This window comes from Ictidomys tridecemlineatus, unplaced genomic scaffold (genome assembly GCF_052094955.1).
Source record: "Ictidomys tridecemlineatus isolate mIctTri1 unplaced genomic scaffold, mIctTri1.hap1 Scaffold_417, whole genome shotgun sequence".
NCBI classification, from domain to species: Eukaryota; Metazoa; Chordata; class Mammalia; order Rodentia; family Sciuridae; genus Ictidomys; species Ictidomys tridecemlineatus.
In genome coordinates, this window is record NW_027522702.1 from 121769 (window position 1) to 142219 (window position 20451).

Sequence of the window (20451 nt, forward strand, 5' to 3'; positions counted from 1 at the left end):
CCATTTTCCTATCTGTAAAATGAAAATAATAACATCATAAATATATCATAATACTGCTTTGAGATAATCTATGCAAAGCACTTTATTAAGTAAAAAGTAAGCACATAGTAAGAGCCAACTAAATGTGATCATTATCATTTTATGGATGATATTAAATCTTTAAAGTATTTTGAAACTAGAAATTTAAAGGAATTTTCTTATTAATTCAAGTATTCTTGGTGTTCTAAGTAGAAAAATCATATTGTATATAATTAATGGTAATTTAATTCTATTTTTAACTTTTATTTCTTAACTTTTCTTGTCTATGTGTATTTTTGAGAATTTTAAAAGTCAGAACTTTAACTGATATATTGTAAAAGAGTCTTCCTGGGGCTGGGGATGTGGCTCAAGCAGTAGCGCGCTTGCTTGGCATACTTGCAGCCCGGGTTCAATCCTCAGCACCACATACAAACAAAGATGTTGTGTCTGCCAAAAACTAAAAAATAAATATTAAAATTCTCTCTCTCTCTCTCTCTTAAAAAAAAGAGTTTTCCTGAGTTCTTTGTTAAATTTTATTTTCTAAATTTCCCAGGTTTCTTTAAATTCTTTAAGGTTTTAATTGAGGTAATTATTATTGGTTGATTGCTACTTTTTCTCTATATATCCTGACCTATCACCCTACATTGGGTAATAATATTAAATTCATAGCTGTCTCTTCATCTGTGTCTCAAGTCTGTTTTTCACATTAATATGATTTAGTTTTATTTTTATTATAAGAACACTTAACATGAGATCGACCTTTTAAAGATGTTTCAGAGTACCATGTAGTATTTTTTTTTAGTAGGAGCACAATCCAATTGAGTTATATTCACTACCGTCAGGTGTCACATAATGATAAAAATGTATTATTAGATGATTTTTACTGTTGTGCATACATCACAGACTGTACTTACACAAACCTACATGGTAAAGCATTCTACACACTTAGGCCATATGAAATAATCTATCACTCCTAGGCTATAAACTACATAGCATATTACTGTACTGAATATTATCAGCAATTGTAATATAGTTACATAAACATGCATGTTTATTTTTCTAAACATGTCAGAAAAATACAGTAAAAATACAAGGTAATAGAAAATTTCAGCTCCATTAGAATTTTATGAGATCTCCATTGAATATGTGATTCATTATTGACCAAAATGATATTGTACAGCACATGATCATTATTCAGTAGTTGTCTAACTTATTCACTTTGCATAACTGAGACTTGATACTCTTAAATTATCAATTCCCCATTTTCTCGTTTTACCAACCGCCTGGTAATTATCATTATACTCTCTACTTCTATAACTCTTAGAAACTCACTTAGAGAAATCATATAGTATTTGTCTTTCTTTGACTGGATTATTTTACTTAGCATAATATCACCAAGGTTTATCCATCTCATCATATATTATAGAATTTTCTTCTCTTTAAAGTAGAAAAATTCCATGTATGTATATACCATATGTTCTTTTTTTAAAAAAGAAAATGCTTTTATTTTTTAAATACATGGCAGTGGAATGCATCACAATTCTTATTACACATATAGAACACAATTTTTCATATCTCTGTTTGTATATAAAGTATGTTCACACCAATTCATGTCTTCATACATGTACTTTGGATAATGATGTCTATCATATTCCACCATCATTGCTAACCCCCTACCTCCTCCCTTTCCCTCCCACCCCTCTGCCCTGTCTAGGGTTTGTCTATTACTCCCATGCTTCCTCTCCCTACCCCACTATGAGTCAGTCACCTTACAGCAGAGAAAACATTCGCCATTTGTTTTTTGGGATTGGCTAACTTCACTTAGCATTATCTTCTACAGCTGCATTCATTTGTGTTCTTTTTACTTTGTTGGGAAATGGAGAGTAAAATGGTTTCCACATCTTGACCATTGTGAATAGTGTTGCAAAGAACATAGGAGTGCCAATATTTCTTCAAGATCATGATTTAAGTTATATTTTACATAACCCAGAAGTGGCATTGGTAGTTGATATGGTGCTCTATTATTTTGAGAAAACTACATATTGTTTTTATAGCATACATATAATTTTACATTCACAGTACAAAAGTATACACAGTTTACATGTCCTCCATATCCTCACCAACATTTGCTATCTTCTTTTTTTCCCCATAAGATAGCTAACCTAACAAATGAGAAGAGATATCTTATTCTACAATTTCATAACAATTCGTGAAAAGGACATCTTTCCATATATTTCTTGGGAATTTATTTCCCTTTGTAGAAATATTTATTCAGCTCTTAGACCATTTTTAATTGAATTATTGTTTTTTTGCTATTAAGTTGTGGGATCTTTTTATATAATTTTGATTTTAATAGCCTACCATATGGTTTGCAAACATTTTCTTCCATCCTATAGCTAGTGTTTTTGCTATATTTATTGTTCCTTTTGCATTGCAGAAATGATTTGGTTTTATGTAGTTACACTGGCCTGTTTTTTTTTTTTGGCTTTTTTAAAATCTGTGCTTTTGGTGCCATATCCAAGAAGTCAATACCAAGACCCATGTCATAAAGGTTTTCCTCCATATTTTTTCCAGAGATTTTGGTTTCTGATTGTAGGTTGAAATCTTCAACTAATGGTGAGTGTTTTTTCCACACAATATAAGAAAAGTGTATAATTTCACACTTTGTATGTGGATATCCAGTTTTCCCAACATTATTTGTTGGAGACTATCCTTTTCCAATTGTGTATTCTTGGAATCTCTCCTGAAGACTTACCATTTAAGTATAGGTTTATTTCTGCTCTCTGTTCTATTCCTTTGGTACATCTGCTATTAACATACTCTTTGGTTGTTGTAGCTTTTAAATATATTTTGAAGTTATGAAGTACTATACCTCCAGCATTGCTATTTCTTCTTAAGATTGTTTTGGTCATTTGGGATTTTTGTGATTCCCTAGGAATGTTAGAATTTTTTTTTCTGTTTTTACAACAAAAACACAAACATTATTTATAATGCCGAAGAAGTCCTCAGCATTTTTGTGGGGGCGTCTGTAAATGTCCTTGTCTTTCCTTTCATTTTTGAAGGACAATTTTGCTAAGTATAGTAATCTTGGTTGTTATGTTATTTTTTTTTTTCTTGAGGTGCTTTGAATAAATCATCCCACTTCTTTTATCTTGCAGGATTTTTGCTGAAAATCTGCTTTTAGTCTTAGGACAATCTCCTTATACGTAGGGGTTTGGTGTTCTACTACTGTTGTTAAAATTCTCTGTTTTAACTACTGGCGATATGATTATATCTCAGTTTGGACTTCTTTGAATTATCCTTCTTTCTAGTCCTTTGGAATTCCTGGATTTAAATGTCATTTCCTTCCCTATTTGAGACAAATTTCCAGCCACTATTTTACTTTATTCATTTATTGTTCTCCTGTTCTCATTGAACAATTTAATGGTAGTTATTTTAAATTCTTGTTTTGGAGATTCATATATTTTTGCTTAATTTGGGTCAGTTTCTGTGATTTTACTTTCTTCCTTGTTTCAATACTGTTTCTCTTTCTTCATGTCTTTTACTCTTTGTGTTCATATGCACACAAGAGAAAAGTTGCTACCTTTTCTATTCATAGATTGGTTTTTCACAGGAGAAGATACATCATTGATTAAACCAGCCAGAGATTCTGTGGACCCCTCAAACAGTTGTGATGGTCAGAACCATAGATTTTGTTCTTAGTGGCACCTAGTTATCTAGATCAGGCCATGTTGTCATCAGTGTTCAACAATAGATAATACCAAATCCAATCCCCCAGGTATGACTTGGAGAAATTGGAGTGTTTTATGCTACGTTCCACACTTTTCCTTCGCAGGGAGCATTTTGATTATTTGTTCTCTCTTTGCTTTGTATTGGGCTATGAACAAAAGCTATGATGAGTGCCATGCTCCTTTGTTCCCTGCTGATGGATCCTGTCAAAGGCCCAAGCCAATCTCTCAGGCAGCACTAGGAAAAGTTCCAATATTGGATGTGTAATCAAAACCTTTTCCTCCTTAGAGAGAAACCTGGAGTTGAGGTTTTCTTCTGTTACATGGTGCCATGCAAGGGAAGGGGACCACAGGGTGTCTCCAGTCTCTCTACTACTTTTGATGTGGTTGATTTTGCTTTCACCTGGATGCAGGGAAATTCTGACTAGTTTGTGGATTTCTCACAAATGTCATCAATTTAGTTACCACTAGTGAAACAGTTTGTGTATCATGGAAAGGAGAGTCCAAGGCTTTATATTTCATCATTTTCCTCCTTGTTATAAATTTTCCTACGTTTATTTTCTAACCCCTGTAGTGTGCATTGGAATTCTCCAATAACCATTTATTTGGAAAACTATGTTGTTGTTTCAACATGCTTTTTTTCTGATAAGTTATTGTTCATGTTACATAATTCCTTCATATTCACCCATGTGCTGTCCTTGAATAGTCGATAGAGAGCCAGATTGTTCACTATTTTCCAGTAGAAATGAAGTCATCCCCCATTGGTGGTAGTGGAGGAGCAATAACAGGGCACTCCTGTTTTTCTTAATCACTAGTAGTATCAAAGGGGCCCAGAGGAAAACCAGGCATTCTTCCCACTTCAGATTGAGAAATCTGCATGTCTACTCTACCCTGCATATAATTAGATAGGACAACCCCTTCCTCTGTGAGAGTAGAATCTGAGAAAAACAAAATAAACTTTAAGATTTAAATAATCTCAGGAGTATAATTGTATAATACCCACATATCCAAATTTTAATTAAAAAATCTATGACCAACAACCCAAATAGTCAAACTAAGCAATATTTCAAGTAATTACCAATATAAGAAAATGACATATCAATAGAATTTCAAAATATACCCAAAGGAAAATAAAGCAGTACAATGAAGAACCATACATTCATAAATTGGACAACAGGATGAAACAGATCAGTGTTTTTTAAAGGACAACCACGCCCATCCAATATGAAATACATAATTTGAATAAATCTGTAACTCTCAAGGCCCAGATGGTTTACTGGAAAATACTACCAAATGGTCAATGAAGAAAGAATAAATGTCTTATCCCTAAGGATAGCAATACAATAAGGATGACTTCTATCACTAATCTTATTTGACATAGTTCTGAAAGATTTTGTGATAATGCAAGAAAGAAAATAGTAGGAATGTGGATCAGAAAAAATATTTGTACTTTTTTCAGTTCACTATTTATGTAAACCTGTCTGATGAATCAAAGAGATAAAATCTTCTACATCTAGTAACTGAGCCCATCAATGTTTCAGGATATAAGACCAATATATACAAATTAATTCTATATCTATACACTAGCAATAAACATGTAAATATAAAGGTTAAACATACAGGGCCATTAATAATCTCTCAGAATAAAACTGTAAATCAAAATAAATAGACAGGACTTATATGTTCAATCAATAAAATATTGATGAAACAGAGATAAACCAAAGAAAACCTAAATAAAGGAGACAATATACAATGTAGAAGGATTGGAAACTAGAGAGGAAATATAGCAATTTCCTACAAATTTATATACTTGTTTTATAAAATTTCATCAAAATCATAGCAAGCTATATAAATACGGGCACAATTATTCTTTTTTTTTTTTTAAAGAGAGAGAGAATTTTTAAATATTTATTTATTTATTTACTTTTTGGTAGACACAACATCTTTATTTTATTTTTATGTGGTGCTGAGGGTCAAACCCAGCGCCCCATGCATGCCAGGTGAGTGTGTTACCACTTCAGCCACATCCCCAGCCCCCAGGCACAATTATTCTAAAATGTTTATGAATAAACCAAAGAACTAGGATAGGCAAAATAATTTTGAAAAAGAATAAAACAAGAAATCTAATCACTTTCAAAATTTATTATATCTCTACAACAGTCAAGACTGTTTTATTATTTGCAGAACACACATAGTACAATAGAACAGAAAAGGGAACATGGAACTAATACAAACTACAATATACTCCATTTTTGACAAATTAAAAAATCAAAGCAATAGAAGAAATTTAAATTTCCCAATAAATGGTGTTGTGATATTTATACTTCCTTAAACAAAAATAAGACCTTAATATAAACTTCAAATCTCATATAAAATCACCTCAAAGTAGATCAGAGGCCTAAATGTAACAGATATAATGATATAATATTTAGAGAGAACTATAGGAAATTTGTCGCAACTATGATTAGGCAGAGTTCTTAGATTTGACACCAAAACCATGATTCAGAAAAGAAAAAAATAGTAAGTTAGACTTTATTGAAATTAAAACATTTTACTTAGAAAAACATTCTTTAAAGAAGATGAAAGGACAGGCTACTGACTTGGAGAAATGTTTACCAATCACAAATTCAGCTTAGTACTAGGGTTGAGAATACACAAAGAATGCTTAAAACTACAGCAACAGCAATAACAAACAAAGGTATGGACAGAGAATTTATAAAAAAAAAAAAAGCTATACAGCCTACAAACAACCATATAAAAAGATGTTTCACATCATTAGTAAATGGAAAATGCAAATTAATACCACAAATTAAATATGGCTATACACCAATCAGAATCACTAAAATAATCAATAGTGACAATGCAAAATGCTGTTGAGAATGTAAACTGTACCACTTATGCATATCTAATGGAGATATAAAATGGCACAATTACTTTGAAAAAGAATTTAGCATTTGCTTAAAAATTAAGCATGCAAATATCATATGACTCAGCAATTGCATCCTGGGCATTTATCTCAGAAAAATAAAAATTTATGCTCATTCAAGAATCTGAATAAATGTCAAAAGATTTATGCTGAGGGAAAAAATAGAAACAATCCTAAAAGTTATCCTACACTGTAGAGTTCCATTTATATAATGTTTTCGAAATGACAGATTTATAGAGATGGACAATAGATTAGTGGTTGTCAATGGATAAGGTGAGGGGATGGTTATAGCTATGTAAAAGCCACAGGAGAGATCTCTGTGACTAGAGAAATATTCTGTATCTTAACTGCATCATGTTGTGGTTTAGATATTACGTGGTCCCCCAAAACTCATGTGAGATAATGCAAGAAACTTTAAAGGTGAAATGATTATGTTATGAGAGCCTTAACTTAATCAGTGCATTAATCCACTTGAATGCATTAACTGGGTGGTAACTAGGCAGGTAGAGTATGACTGGAGCAAGTGAGTCATTGTGGGGAGGCATTTGGGGAATATATTTTATCCCTAGAAAGTGGAACTGCTTTCTGCTTCCTGATGGCCATGTCCTGAGCTGCTTTCCTCCACCATACTTTTCTGCCATTTCTATTGGGCCCAGAGCAATAGAAATGGCTCTCTATAGACCGAGACCTCTAAAGTTCTAAAGGTGAAGTTATATTTAGGGTTTTAAAACCATGAGCTCCATATACACTTTGTTCTTGTCAGGATTTTTTGGTTACAATATGGAAAAACTGATTAAAACAAATGTTAATATTCAGGTTGTGATATTGTACTACAGTCTGACAAGATGTTACTATAGTGGTGAGTGGGTAAAGGATAGATAAGATCTATTATGCATTAGCTTTATAATTGAATATTGCTGTTGGTTAGATGTGAGGAGTCCTGAAAATGCTCATGTGCAAGACAATGCAAGGTTTACAGGTGAAATAATGGATTATGAGAGTCTTAACCAAATTGGTGAATTAATCCCCCAATAGGGAATAACTGGGTGGTAACTAAATACAGGTGGAGTATGACTGGAGGAGGTAGATCATTGGGGTATGCCTTTAGGACATGTATTTTGTCCCTGATGAGTACACTTTTTCTTACTCTGCTTCCTGGTTGGATGTCCTGAACCACTTTCTTCTGCCATAACCTTCTGCCATGGTATTCTTACTCACATCTGACCCAGAACAATAAAGTTGGCCATTTGAAATCTTTGAAACCATGAGTGCCAAATAAACTTTTCCTCCTCTAAAATTGTTCTTGGCAGATATTTTGATCACAGCAGCAAAAAAGCTGACAAAAACAAATGTATGCTACTATTATCTCAAAATAAGTAGCTTAATGAATGAAAAGTCATGACTTTTAAGGAATATAAATTATAAATAGAAGTGTCGGGCTAGGGATGTTGCTCAGTGGTACATACTTGCCTAGAATATGTGAGACCTTGCACTATATCCACAGCACTGCAAAACTAAAACAAAATTAAATTAAAATGCCTTGATTTTTCTCAAATACAGACACCATTTATCATGGAACTTAAGATTAGTGAAAATATACTTTCATAAATTTCCTAAAGTTCACAATCTAATGACTAGAGGTAGTTTGTCCTGAAATAAGCTACATTTATATCATAGACCATAGGAATATACTTTTCTAATTTGGTTACAAGAAGAAATTTTTTGTAACATATATATATATATATATATATATATATATATATATATATATATATATATAATCACCATCCATGTATATGTTTTACCAATGATGTGCTATTTATACATAAATAAGGAGGTAATCACAGACTTGTATCTGAAATTTCAGCAGAGTTATTAAAATACTGTTGACAAAATTCAAAGCAAAAACTTGATATTTAGTAGAACAAGGTAAAATTAGAAAAGTGAAGGTACATTGTGCTTCTCTTTCTTCTATAGGGTTCAAAATACATTTATTTTTTCATTTCCTAGAGAATATTTTAGCAAGGTTAGCTATTGAATGTTTCATCTACTAATATTTACAGACAGAAAATATGATTTTTGCCTGAGTATTGCTATATGGGAAAAAGATATTGCTATTTTACAGGGCTTTTTATAAATATGCTATTGCTAGTTTTTAGCAATAGCTATTTGTAACTAATAAAACCTATAGCATCCTTATAGTTTGCAACAAAACATTACCAACATCTTATTGACTAAAGGGGCTGCTCAGTGCTCCATGATTATATATAACTGAAACAAATTGTAAACCAATAATGGAGACATGAAAGACAGCTAGATTTATAAGGAATTATTTCCAATGTGCAAAAACATAGTTAATACAACATGAAGGACTGGTGGGGAATACCAAGTGATAGATAATACAGACATTTTTCCTCACATGTACCCCTCCTCCCAAAAAACAAATCTAATTTCATTTATATTCCAAAGAAATTTTCAGAAAGAAAAAGCAAAATTGCCAATTTGACAGAAAGCATTTATCCAAAAAAAATATTATAGACATCTGCACAATGCAAAACAAAAATGATTTGGCTGCAACCAGAATTTATTTTGTTATCACTGGAAACTTTGTCTTTGGCAAAATTATCAGGTTTTTTTAATCAAATGTCCTCTAAAAAATGGCTGTTTTATATGATAGGCTATAGTTACTTTCTGGCTAAGCATGATGAACTAAGAACATTTATCATATGGAACATTAAAAACCAAGAAAAGGGACCAGAGGGCACATCTCAGTGATGGAGTACTTGCCTGGCACGCGTGAGATTCTGTGTTTGATCCCCAGCAATTGTGCACGTGTGTGTGTGTGTGTGTGTGTGTGTGGGTGTGTATTCATATATATACCACAGAGGAGAGAACTACAGATTTCCATGACTTCGAGGTTACATCCTGATAAACCCATTGTGAAATTAAAATAATTGAAGAAAAAAATGCATTTAATATACTCAATCTAATGAACACCATAGCTTAGGAATGCAGTGTAAGCTGGAACAAAGTGTAAGCTGGGGCATCCACAGTTTACCCTTGTGATTGTGTGGTTGACTGAGAGTTATAGCTTGCTGCTTCTACCTACAGGATAGTATTGCATTGCATATTTCTAACCTGGACATGATAAAATTTCAGAATTCAAAGTATTCTCAAAATATTACATATTCCATTTATACCCCATAAAGGTAACCTGGAAAAATTATAATCCTTCTTCCACTTTCAAATAATGTCCCTTTCACAATTTTTATATTATTGTTTTTTAAATGTCAATGATTGACTTTCAGGGTTAATAAGCATAATTTTTAAAAAATCTATTATAATTTGTTAATCAATCTCTAAATACGTATACAAAACCTAATTTTCATGCTCAATGGAATAATTTCCAAAATAGGTGTAAATACAACAAAAGCTTAATAGTTAATAGAGGAGAATAATCATTTCCAAATTATACATTCACGTAAACTTAAGATATATTTATTTTCATAGTATTTAAAATAACCAAAAGTTATTTTTCTTCCTGCTTTTGGCCCTTCATTCACTCAATCAAAAAAGTATTTTGTATGCCTTTAGTTCAGACACTGCCTTGTATTTGGAGAAACCTATGGTTTCCAAAATCCCCTTGATCTAGTCCTAAAGAAGACCAAGTGTCGTTTTTCTGTAATGTTACAGGAAAAGTAAAGTCACTTAGAATAGGCTCTCGGCAGGTGAGCACATCATTTTTCAGCTGATTTTTACTATCTTCTAACCAAATATTTCACCTAACTATAATGTATGCACAACCTATGGCTTAGTGGAAGAAACGATATAATGAAGTAAAATGTCATTTATGAAGTACAACTTTCTACTTACTGTCTAGAAGACAAAGGTCCAATTGGAAGTTTAAAAATGCTGAACAATAACTAAGTTTTCATACTGAAAGATAAGACCTGAATACTGAAAATCACTCTTTCTATGGAAACTGCACAAAGAACAAAGCTTGCACATACAGGAAGAAATCAAGACTAATTTTACCTTCTATAGAGAAAGGATGTGGGGTTTGGGTAGAATTTCCAAATCCTACACAAAGAAAGTATGTGTTCAGATAAGTATAACTCCTGGCAGAACCAGTTTAATCAACCATTCTTCCTAAGATGTTTATGTGACTTCTGAGAAAGAGGGCACTTTTCTAACAAAGAATACATTGCTTCCACTGTGAGTAGCACCAGTTTGTCAAATCCTGATGTGCCATGGAGGACAGGCACGGACTAAGACCACTACAAAGGGAAGGAGAAGAAAAAGAGGAACATTGATGATCAAGCAGTTAGTTGTTCACAGCAGTGATTTAAAAAAAAAAATCCCCTTCTACATCTAAGCAATGGGATGAGTCGTCTCCTAAGGATGCACAACAAAACTGCAGAAAATCGTTTACCTTGAAACAAACAAAAAAAGAGGATCATTCATTTCAAAGCAAAACTGCAGTGCACAGCATTCTACTGCAAAATTCAAATAACCATGTAAGCATTAAAGAAGATTTCTTTGCACAATAGGAAGAAAAAATATTAGCTAGAGAGTTCCACTTCTGGCCTACAAATTATAAACATGTATTAAAGGCAAGAGAACTCTGAGGGCAAGAAAAATTAAAAAGCAGAGACCAGCAATATTTGACAAGAGCTTAATTCCTTAATCCAGTTCCTGTAAGATTCCATTTAGATTTCCATATGAGCCATAAACAGCCTTGGAAATGGTTTTCAAAAATCATTAGGTCTACAAAATTTATGTACAGCTCACAAAATTTGCATTGACCAAATTCTCATTTAACAATTCTCATTTACTTCTTTAATCCTGCCTAACCAATTTTAATATCTATAATTTGCACATTGTGAAAGAACATTCACATATACTTTACATGCCTATGCACAGTAAATTCATAGTGTTTTACTAGTTGTGTTTATGAACAATATTAATAAAGCTATGATGTGTGTGAGCATATATATGTATATGTAGATGTATTCCTGAACATACATATGCTAATTATCAGACATTGTATATAAATACAGTGTAAAATATTACATACATATACAAAATATTCATAGTTATGTCTACTTATGATTTTCTATAGAAATGCACATATAAAACTTGCATGCCAGTACACACTACATGTACATATATGTACATATGTATTATACAGAGAGAGAGAGAGAGTCTATGCCCATTGAATAAGATAGAAATATTTATTTATTTAAGATGTCCATCACGATTCTAAATAGGCACTAAGGATGTCATCATGGCAACATAAATATTTAAATTGTCACACTGTGATTTACAGCTATAGATGTTTATTCTTCTGCCTCCCTATTGTTTATATATTGTAAGTAAATTTTGTTTTACTTATACATGACCTCTTCCAATATTAGATAATAAAAACATTAAAACAAATTTAAAATAATCAAATAGCATTTTGAAAAGGTATAGTTATTTTTTCTAGATCAATTTTTCCTCTTTTGCTCCACTGTGAAAAGATCATATGTGTCACCAGGAAAAAAAAAAAAAACTTTAGCCAGATGGATCTCGATCTGCTATCATGAGAGGATCTAAGGTCAATTTCATTTATGTCAAAATTGTTTATAATTTAAACTCACATAGTGGAAAGTCAATAGAGTAGATTGACAAATCACAAAAGAATTGAATAGATATACAAAAGAACTTACCATTGAAGGAAAATGTAAAATATATATTTTTTGCATTATTTAGGTACATTTAGAATATTAAAATATTAATCTAGAGAGGCAGATTTTAAGAGTAATACTTACCCAATTGACATTATTGGATTAACAGGGGAAGATTAAAATTTCTTTACAACATTTATTGATAGCATTTTAAAAATCATTATGGTTACATAGAGCTACCAATTGTAAGCAGGAGGAATATATAGCATTTAAATAATTACCTTGGGCTTAGATAATATTCTAAATATCTTAATTGCATTAACTCATTTAATTTTCAAAACAACTTTGTTAAATAGGTGTCATGTTTCAGAACCCTTTGAAAACGATAAATTTGTGTCATATAAATATGTGTGTTTATGTTTTGACCCATTTTGAAAATTATAAAATTATGTCACATGAATATGTATGTTTGTGTGTATTTTCTAACTTTACCAGGGAAGCAATTTACTATTTAATTTTAATGTTCAATTTTTGAACCTAATTCATATATATACATATACATAAACCTATATAAAATACATATATTATACACAACCACACACACACACACACACACACACACGAAGTGTGTGAAGTAAGTCTCAACATCCTTTGAAATTGGGAAACACAAATTAAGATACCATTACATACCTATTAGAATTCCAAACTTTAAAGAAACTGATGAAATATGACACACACACAAATTCATTAATTGTGCATAAGTAGAAAAGAGAATTTCCATATATATAGACATTATTATAGTGTACAGTGGATAAATTTTGACATGTGTACACACCCATGAGAGCATCTTTCAAATGGCAGGGGGGAAGAGAGCTAAAATAGGGGTGTTATTTACAACCAGTTGTTATATTCAAACATATATCCAAACATAAATATATCATATATATGTTCAGGTATGATTTTCCTGATTTATAAATTTATCATTCTTCTTGAGGTAATAAGATATGTTCTTGGTCTCTCGCTGTAAACCTGTAAACGTTGTAATGAGCATTCTAAATCAGGGTTAGCTGGAAAATATCTACTAATTCACTCTGGATATGTTTAATAGTCAACTTAAGTATTAACATATAGATATATCCATGAAACCATAAATACAGTCAAGATGAAAATCAAATCCATCACACCTAAAAGCTTCCTAACATACCTTAAATTTACTCCCTTCCCTTTCTCCTTGCCAACTCATAAAAATTAATGATTGCATTTTATCACATTTTGTTAATTTTTAACTATTTGAAATTCTAATGGGAATGTCTGTAATCTTGTGCTTTTAATATTTAAATTTCCCAAATGACAAAAATATTGAGCATTACTTCAATGGCATTTCTTTCTGTAAAAGTTAAGTTAAATGTCTTTTGTTGGTAATTGTTCATTATTGACTTTTTGTATATTTGTAACCATATATAACTTACTATTATGTATGCTATTTTGTTTTATTTCAATGTCTAATTGTGCCTAACTTAAATGCAATTTTATTGTATATTTATCTTGTATCCTGCAATCATAGTAAACTAACTTATTCACTTTTGAAGTATAATTGTGCAATCCATGTAATTTTTCTCCATAAGTGACAATCTTCTGGGCAAATAAAAGTAATTTGAATTCTTTCTTTCTTATGCAAATACCCTTCCTTCCTTCCTTCCTTCCTTCCTTCCTTTCTTCCTTCCTTCCTTTCTTCCTTCCTTCCTTCCTTCCTTTCTTTCTTCTTTCTTTCCTTCCTTTCTTTCTTTTTTGCTTTACTTTCTCAAATAGAAGCTTCAGTAAAACTTCAGTTGCTTCAGTTGAAAACATGTGAAAAAGTGAACATACCTTATTTATAATTCTAGAAGGAAAGCAGTTAGTGTTTCCTCATTAGGTGTGTGGTTGGCTGTAGGTATTTTTATCATTTGTTTGTTTGTTGGTGGTGCATGTTTTTATTCTTGCTTGTTTGCTTGGAGACAACCTTTATCAAATTGAAAAATGGTTATTCTCAAATTATTAATTTTCTTATCATGAAATATTTTCCTATATTTTAATTAAATGTCATTTTTGTTTCTGTAAAATGATTTTCCTGCCTGGGTTGAGATTATCATGTGTTTATGTCTTTTTAAATTTAATTTGTGAACATAGTAAATCACATTGATTTATTTCTAATGATAAACCAAATTTGTTTCATTACTATAAACTCCATTTGGTGTTAATATATTTTATATAATGTTCAATATTATTAACTAACTTTTTATTAAAGCTTTTTTGTTGCATGTTGATGAAGATTATTGATCTACATATTACCTTTCTTCAAATGTATCCACATGATTTTATTATCAGAGAAACAGTCCACATACAATGAATATTATGGAGTTTCTTCATCTTCAATATTTTTCAGAAAATATATTTAGACCTGCCATTTTTTTAGTGAAATTCAACTTTATAATAATCTGGACCAAGACTTTTTTCCTTTGCTTTTTGCTTTTTTTTTTCAAGAGGTCTTTATAGATACAATGTCCAAAAAGTTACTGATTTATATTGATTCTCTCAAAGAACCAGGTTTTAATTTTCCCTATCTCTATATATGTCGGTATATGTATGTGTATTTATATGCAAAGTAAGTGTGTGTGTGTGTGTGTGTATGTGTGTGTGTGCGTGCGTGCGCATGCGTGCACCTTGGTGTTTTAATTTCATTATATTTTATCATAGCTTTGTTAATTTTTTTTCAAATGGATACATGGGTTTAGTTTACTCTTCTTTTTCTTCTCTACAAGGTAGAAGCTGAGACCATTAATTTTAAACCTTCGTTTTTGCAAGTAGGTGTTTAGTAGGTGCTTAGCTATATATTTTCCCTTAAGAGAGGTTTTAACTGAATAACACAATTTTTTTGTGCTATATTTTTAATTTAACTGTCAAAATAACTTTTACATTCTCTTTTAGTTGTTATTTAACTTATGCATTTTAAAGAAAAGTGTTACTGAATTTCCAAATATTTGACAATTTCCTAGAGATCTTCTTCTGTTGGTTTATAATTTAATTCTAGTATGGTTAGGGAATTTTAGTATGATTAGAATTTTTTTTTGTGCTAGAAAAAATATTTATAGAAGTTCATATGCTTGCTCACATACAAAAATATCCATAGAAAAGGTTTTCTGTACACACAGTAGAGGGTAAGGAGTCTCTTTGGTTGTCTTTGTATAAAAGGTAGTGGCGATGATCTTGAGCTCAATAAGTTCATGATTTTTTCCACATGCTCTATTTCAAAATAAAGATTTTTTTGAAAAATATTGTATCTTCAGGAGTACACAGAAAACAGTTTTTTTTTAATTACAATGTGTATGTGATCCTGTTTCTAGAAAATTCCAAACCCCAGACAAAAAAATGCTCGTATCAAAGGCTCAAAATCTTGGCAAAGGGGACTCAGGCTACCTTCATCTAAATAGAATGCTGTTCCCAGGGCGTCCAGCCACCATTCATTTTTAATTAACATTTTCTTACTAACTCACTAGCCCACCAATAATGGCCAAGTGTTTGCAGTGTAAGGTGCCAGGTCTCTGCTGGGCCCTGGGGGGGCGAAGGCAAGAGTTACTCAAGGGACCATGCCTCTGAAGGAAAGGGTGCTAAGATAAATAAAATCATCTATTTTTTAATTTGACCACAAATGGTTTATCATATTAAAAGCTATGAAATTCCACTTTAAACCTATTTAATAAAATTCTAACAATACTTGACTACAAAATGAAATGCCCAGGACAGGAGCTAAGAGGGACAGGCTATGGTGGTCAGTTGGCTCAGCGGTCACCTCAGCCTTGGACTTGGGCAGGAGGTGAGGCAGAGCCAGTGAGCGTCTCCCTTCCTGTCCAGGGGAGCATCACCAGGGACTGCCATTTCCACCAGAGTCTCTGGTGGGGCGAGACCCAGCTCCTGCAATGCCTGCCTCCTTAGCCTGACACGGTGCAGTTGGTCTCAGCAACTGGGATACAGGTTACCAGCTCCAGCTCTGCAGCCAGGCCCAGTTCCACCATTTTCTCCCTGGGACCTCGGGCAAGTCACATCTCATCTCAGAAGTCCATGTCGCTTGCACAGACAGCAAGTGTGGGACAAGAATCTATAGCCACCCCTGTGAGGCAAGGTGGGCTAAACCCGTTGAGACTAGGGCAATGCTTGGTACCTAGGGCAGCCTTAAGGCAATCAGTAGTTACAGGTACCAGTCAGAGGTGACCTGCTGCACAATTGTAGTGCTTCCAGTGATACAAACTTTAACTGGAGGCCAAGGACACAAAGTTGGAAGTTTCCTATAAAAGGCCAAATTACCTGGCTTTTCTAGAAAAGATCAGAAAGCTGTAGGACAGGGGATAGCCAGCTGCTCCAGAGCCTTTGGCTGGTGGGTCCAACCACGGGCTTCAAGTGCTAGCTGCTTTTTACCACCTAGGGACTTCAGGGTGGGCTCCAACTGAGCACCCCTGAGCCCACCACCTGGCACAGATCGACAAGGCCCCAGACCCAGTCTCTGCCTCACAGGGCTGCAGGCTACCTGCTCCGGAATGCAGGCGGACTTCTGCCTGGAGGCCCATCTCCAGGAGACCTTTAAAAGTTTGCTGGGGTCTGGGGGTTCCCTGCTCCCTGGAAGTTACACCATGGGATCACCCAGCAGTTCAAACAAATGCAGAAACTCAGCCCCACCCCAGACCTCGATCTGCTCAGCAGTGCCTCCAAGTCTGAGAAGCACCCTACACCTCGGAGCCCTCCTGTGGGTAGATGAAGCTGTTGACCATGCCCAGGTTGTAGAAGGGGCTGCTGAAGGGGCTGCTCTGGCCCCCACCGGCACTGGCTGGGAACGGGCTATAGTAGGAAGATCGCTGGCTGCTGCCGCTGCTGGTGCCCAGCGCCAAGGTGTCTGCAGAGGCCTCAGAGATAGAGGTGGCGGGGAAGACGCTGCTGGAGGGCAGCTGAGGGCCCTGAGCCCCCAGGTGGCGGCCACCAGGGCTGGCGCGCTGGGCACTCCCACCGCTGCCGACGCTGAGACTGCTGAGGCTGCTGAAGAAGGCACCGAGGCAGGGGGTGGAGGCCAGCACAGGGCCACCTGGCGGGGACCCAGGGCTCTTGGCGCCCTCAGGCTCCAGAGACTGCGCTGGCCGCAGCACCGAGGAGGGGCCTTCTCCCTCCGGGGCGCCGCCCACCCGGGCCCCCAATCCTGAGGACAGCCCTTCTTCTGACTTGGAAGTCCCGGTGGCCACTGCAGAGCTGCCGCTGGCCTCCGAGCGCCGCTTGCGCTTCCGACGGAAGTTTCCATTATCAAACATCTTCTCGCAGTTTGGATCCAGAATCCAGTAATTACCTTTCCCTGGGTCATCCTCGTCGCGGGGCACCTTCTTGAAGCAGTAGTTGAGCGACAGGTTGTGGCGAATAGAGTTCTGCCAGCCGGCCTTACTGCGCTGGTAGAAGGGGAAGCTGTCGGCCACGAACTGGTAGATGTGGCTGAGCGTAAGCTTGCGCTCGGGCGCGCTCTGGATGGCCATGGCGATGAGCGCTGAGTACGAGTAGGGCGGCCGCACCATCTTCATCAAGTCCTCGCGGCTGGCCATGGACAGCCAGCCCAGCTCCCCGGGCGCCGCGGACCCCGCAGGCGAGGCGGGCGCGGCGGACGCGGGCTGCGCGAAGGGCCGCTGGGCGCACGTGAAGGAGCCGTTGGCGGGCGGCGGCTGCAGGAAGGGCCCGGCCGCGGCCCCGGGAGGCGGCGGCGGCGGCGGTGCGCCCAGGTAGGCGGCGGCCGCAGCGGCAGCGGCGGAGGACGGGCTGCCCACCCCAGGCCCATTGAGCCACAGGTAAGGGTTGGCGGCAGCGGCCGGCGGCGCAGCATAGTCGGCCAACGTGTAGGGCGCCCTGGAGGCCGGGGGCGCGCCCGGGGCGGCGGCGGCGGGGGGCAGGCTGGGCTGCGAGTACACGCCGAAGTTGTCGCCGCAGTAGAGGGCCATGTCGACGGCCAAGGGCGGGTGCAGGGCGGCCGCGGCGAGCGGGGAGCGCGGCTGTTCCCGCCGCTCGGTCGAGAGCATCCCTCTGCGGGCCACCCTGCGGCCCACCTCGCCTGCGCTCGGCGCCGGCTCCCGAGCCGGGGTCCGGCAGGTGCCATGATTAGAATTTTTAAAAACCTATTGACATCAATTTTATGGCCCTGAACTTGGCCTACTTAGGAATTATACAGGTATTTCAAATGATGCATATTCTCTTCTTGGGTAGAATGTTCTATAATATTCACTAGGACAAGTTGGTTTACAGTGTTACATAGTCTTTTTATTTAGTATCTTTTATTGCTCTTATTATTTGGCTATTAAAACTTTGACAGCGTTTGCAAATTTGAATATTTTTTCCTGCCATTATATCAATTTTCATTTTATACTTTGAAGTTCTCTTACTTGAGGCATAAACAAAGGATCCTTATGTCCTCTTATGAAATGATTTTCTTGTAGTTCTGGAATATTCTTATTCTTAAATTTATCTTGTTAGATTCACAGACATCCAACCATCTTTTCACTAGGTTTAGCATGGCATATGTTATATGTTCCTTTTAATTTTCACCTATTTGTGTTTTCATGTTTGAACAGAGTTCATTGTAATTTTCAGATACAGACATAGGTCTTTCATTTCTATCCAATACAAAACATTAAATGGACATTCAGAATAATGTAATTTATTAGTATTTTTATATAATTGGGCTAAAATCTACCATTTTTTCATTGTTTTAATTTAAAATCAATTTTATTTCTTTTCTCATATTAGCTTTTGAAGCAACTTTTTACTTCACAATTGATGTAAATATATAGTATAAATACCATAAAAGAGAAGACAGTTTTTTTTCACCTAAATTTGTCTTAGTCTGAGAAAAAGCACATTCTGAATGGATAATCTTTTATCACAGAGCTCCAAGAGATAAAAGAGACATTATCAACAAGCATCCTTGCTTCACATTCTGATAATTTTGTGATACCTAATGGAAGATCCATGTTTTCTCCTTGGGTAGATTTTTTCATGAGTTTTAAGAACAAAAAAAAATTACCATAATAGTTGACTCTTCAACTCTAATTAAATCCAGTTCAGTTAGGTTGTCATACCAGCTGTCAAAAGACCTGACTGACAAATTTGGAGAACCCAGAGCAAAGCAAAATATATTCTTATTTGAAGAAGTCTCCTTTATCTTCATAAATAAGAATAAATAGTACTTCATAAATAGTACTCACTATTTAAGTACTATTTACTATGTGACATTATACTAAGTATTTCACCTGTATATTATTTACTCTTCACCGTTATGTCCTGGACTATCAGCTGCTCTTTAACAAAATGGAACTTTAGATACATAAGCATTTTCAAGATCACAAATCTTGTCCTTTTAATTACAAGGCTTTGTTTCCCCTGTTTCCTTTCTGTTCCCCTTCTCTCCAACATGAACATGATTCCTTTTCATCTAAATAAAAACCAACAATTCTTCAAATTTCAGTGCCAAATACCCAAAATGGAAAAGGAAATGTCTATTTACTGAACACCGGAAACTTACCACTGAAAGGTCTCATAGTTGAGGAGGAAATCAGGTATTCCACCTCTGCTCTACCTAGGACTGTACCAACTTGCTGACCTGATTCTGGAGATCATTCCTTCCTTCCTTTTTCTGACCAGATAGTCTGTTGTAAGCTGCTAAGACAAATTTCTTCTTCTTATTTACCCTATCCACTTTTTCCCCATTGCAATTCTACCTCAAGTTCAAGTTTTACTGAGGTATCAATGATACACAAAAGCTTCAGATATTCAATGTATACAATTCAATGAGTTTGAATACATGCATACACCCATGAGACCATCACCACTATCAAGGTAATAGATGTGGTGTTCTTCATCTTCAAATGCTCCCTTGTGCTCCTCTCCCTGGTGTTCCAGAAGCAAGGACACATGAAAATGTACTATCAAAAAATTTCAGGTACAGAATAAGCATCATTAATTATAGGTGCCATGTTGTGGACTAGACCTCTAGAATGAATTCATCTTGCATAATTTAAACATTTCTTTTTCTATTAAAAATGTATTTCATTTATTC

General features: G+C 35.3%; 1 protein-coding gene across 1 annotated transcript; it reads right to left on the bottom strand.

Annotated features, from left to right (window-relative positions):
- Window positions 1-17095: 17095 nt before the first annotated feature.
- LOC144373490 (forkhead box protein I3-like) lies at window positions 17096-18340 on the bottom strand. The gene has a single exon (XM_078036537.1). It carries the CDS (start codon window positions 18338-18340, stop codon window positions 17096-17098), a length of 1245 nt encoding a protein of 414 aa, XP_077892663.1.
- Window positions 18341-20451: the final 2111 nt, after the last annotated feature.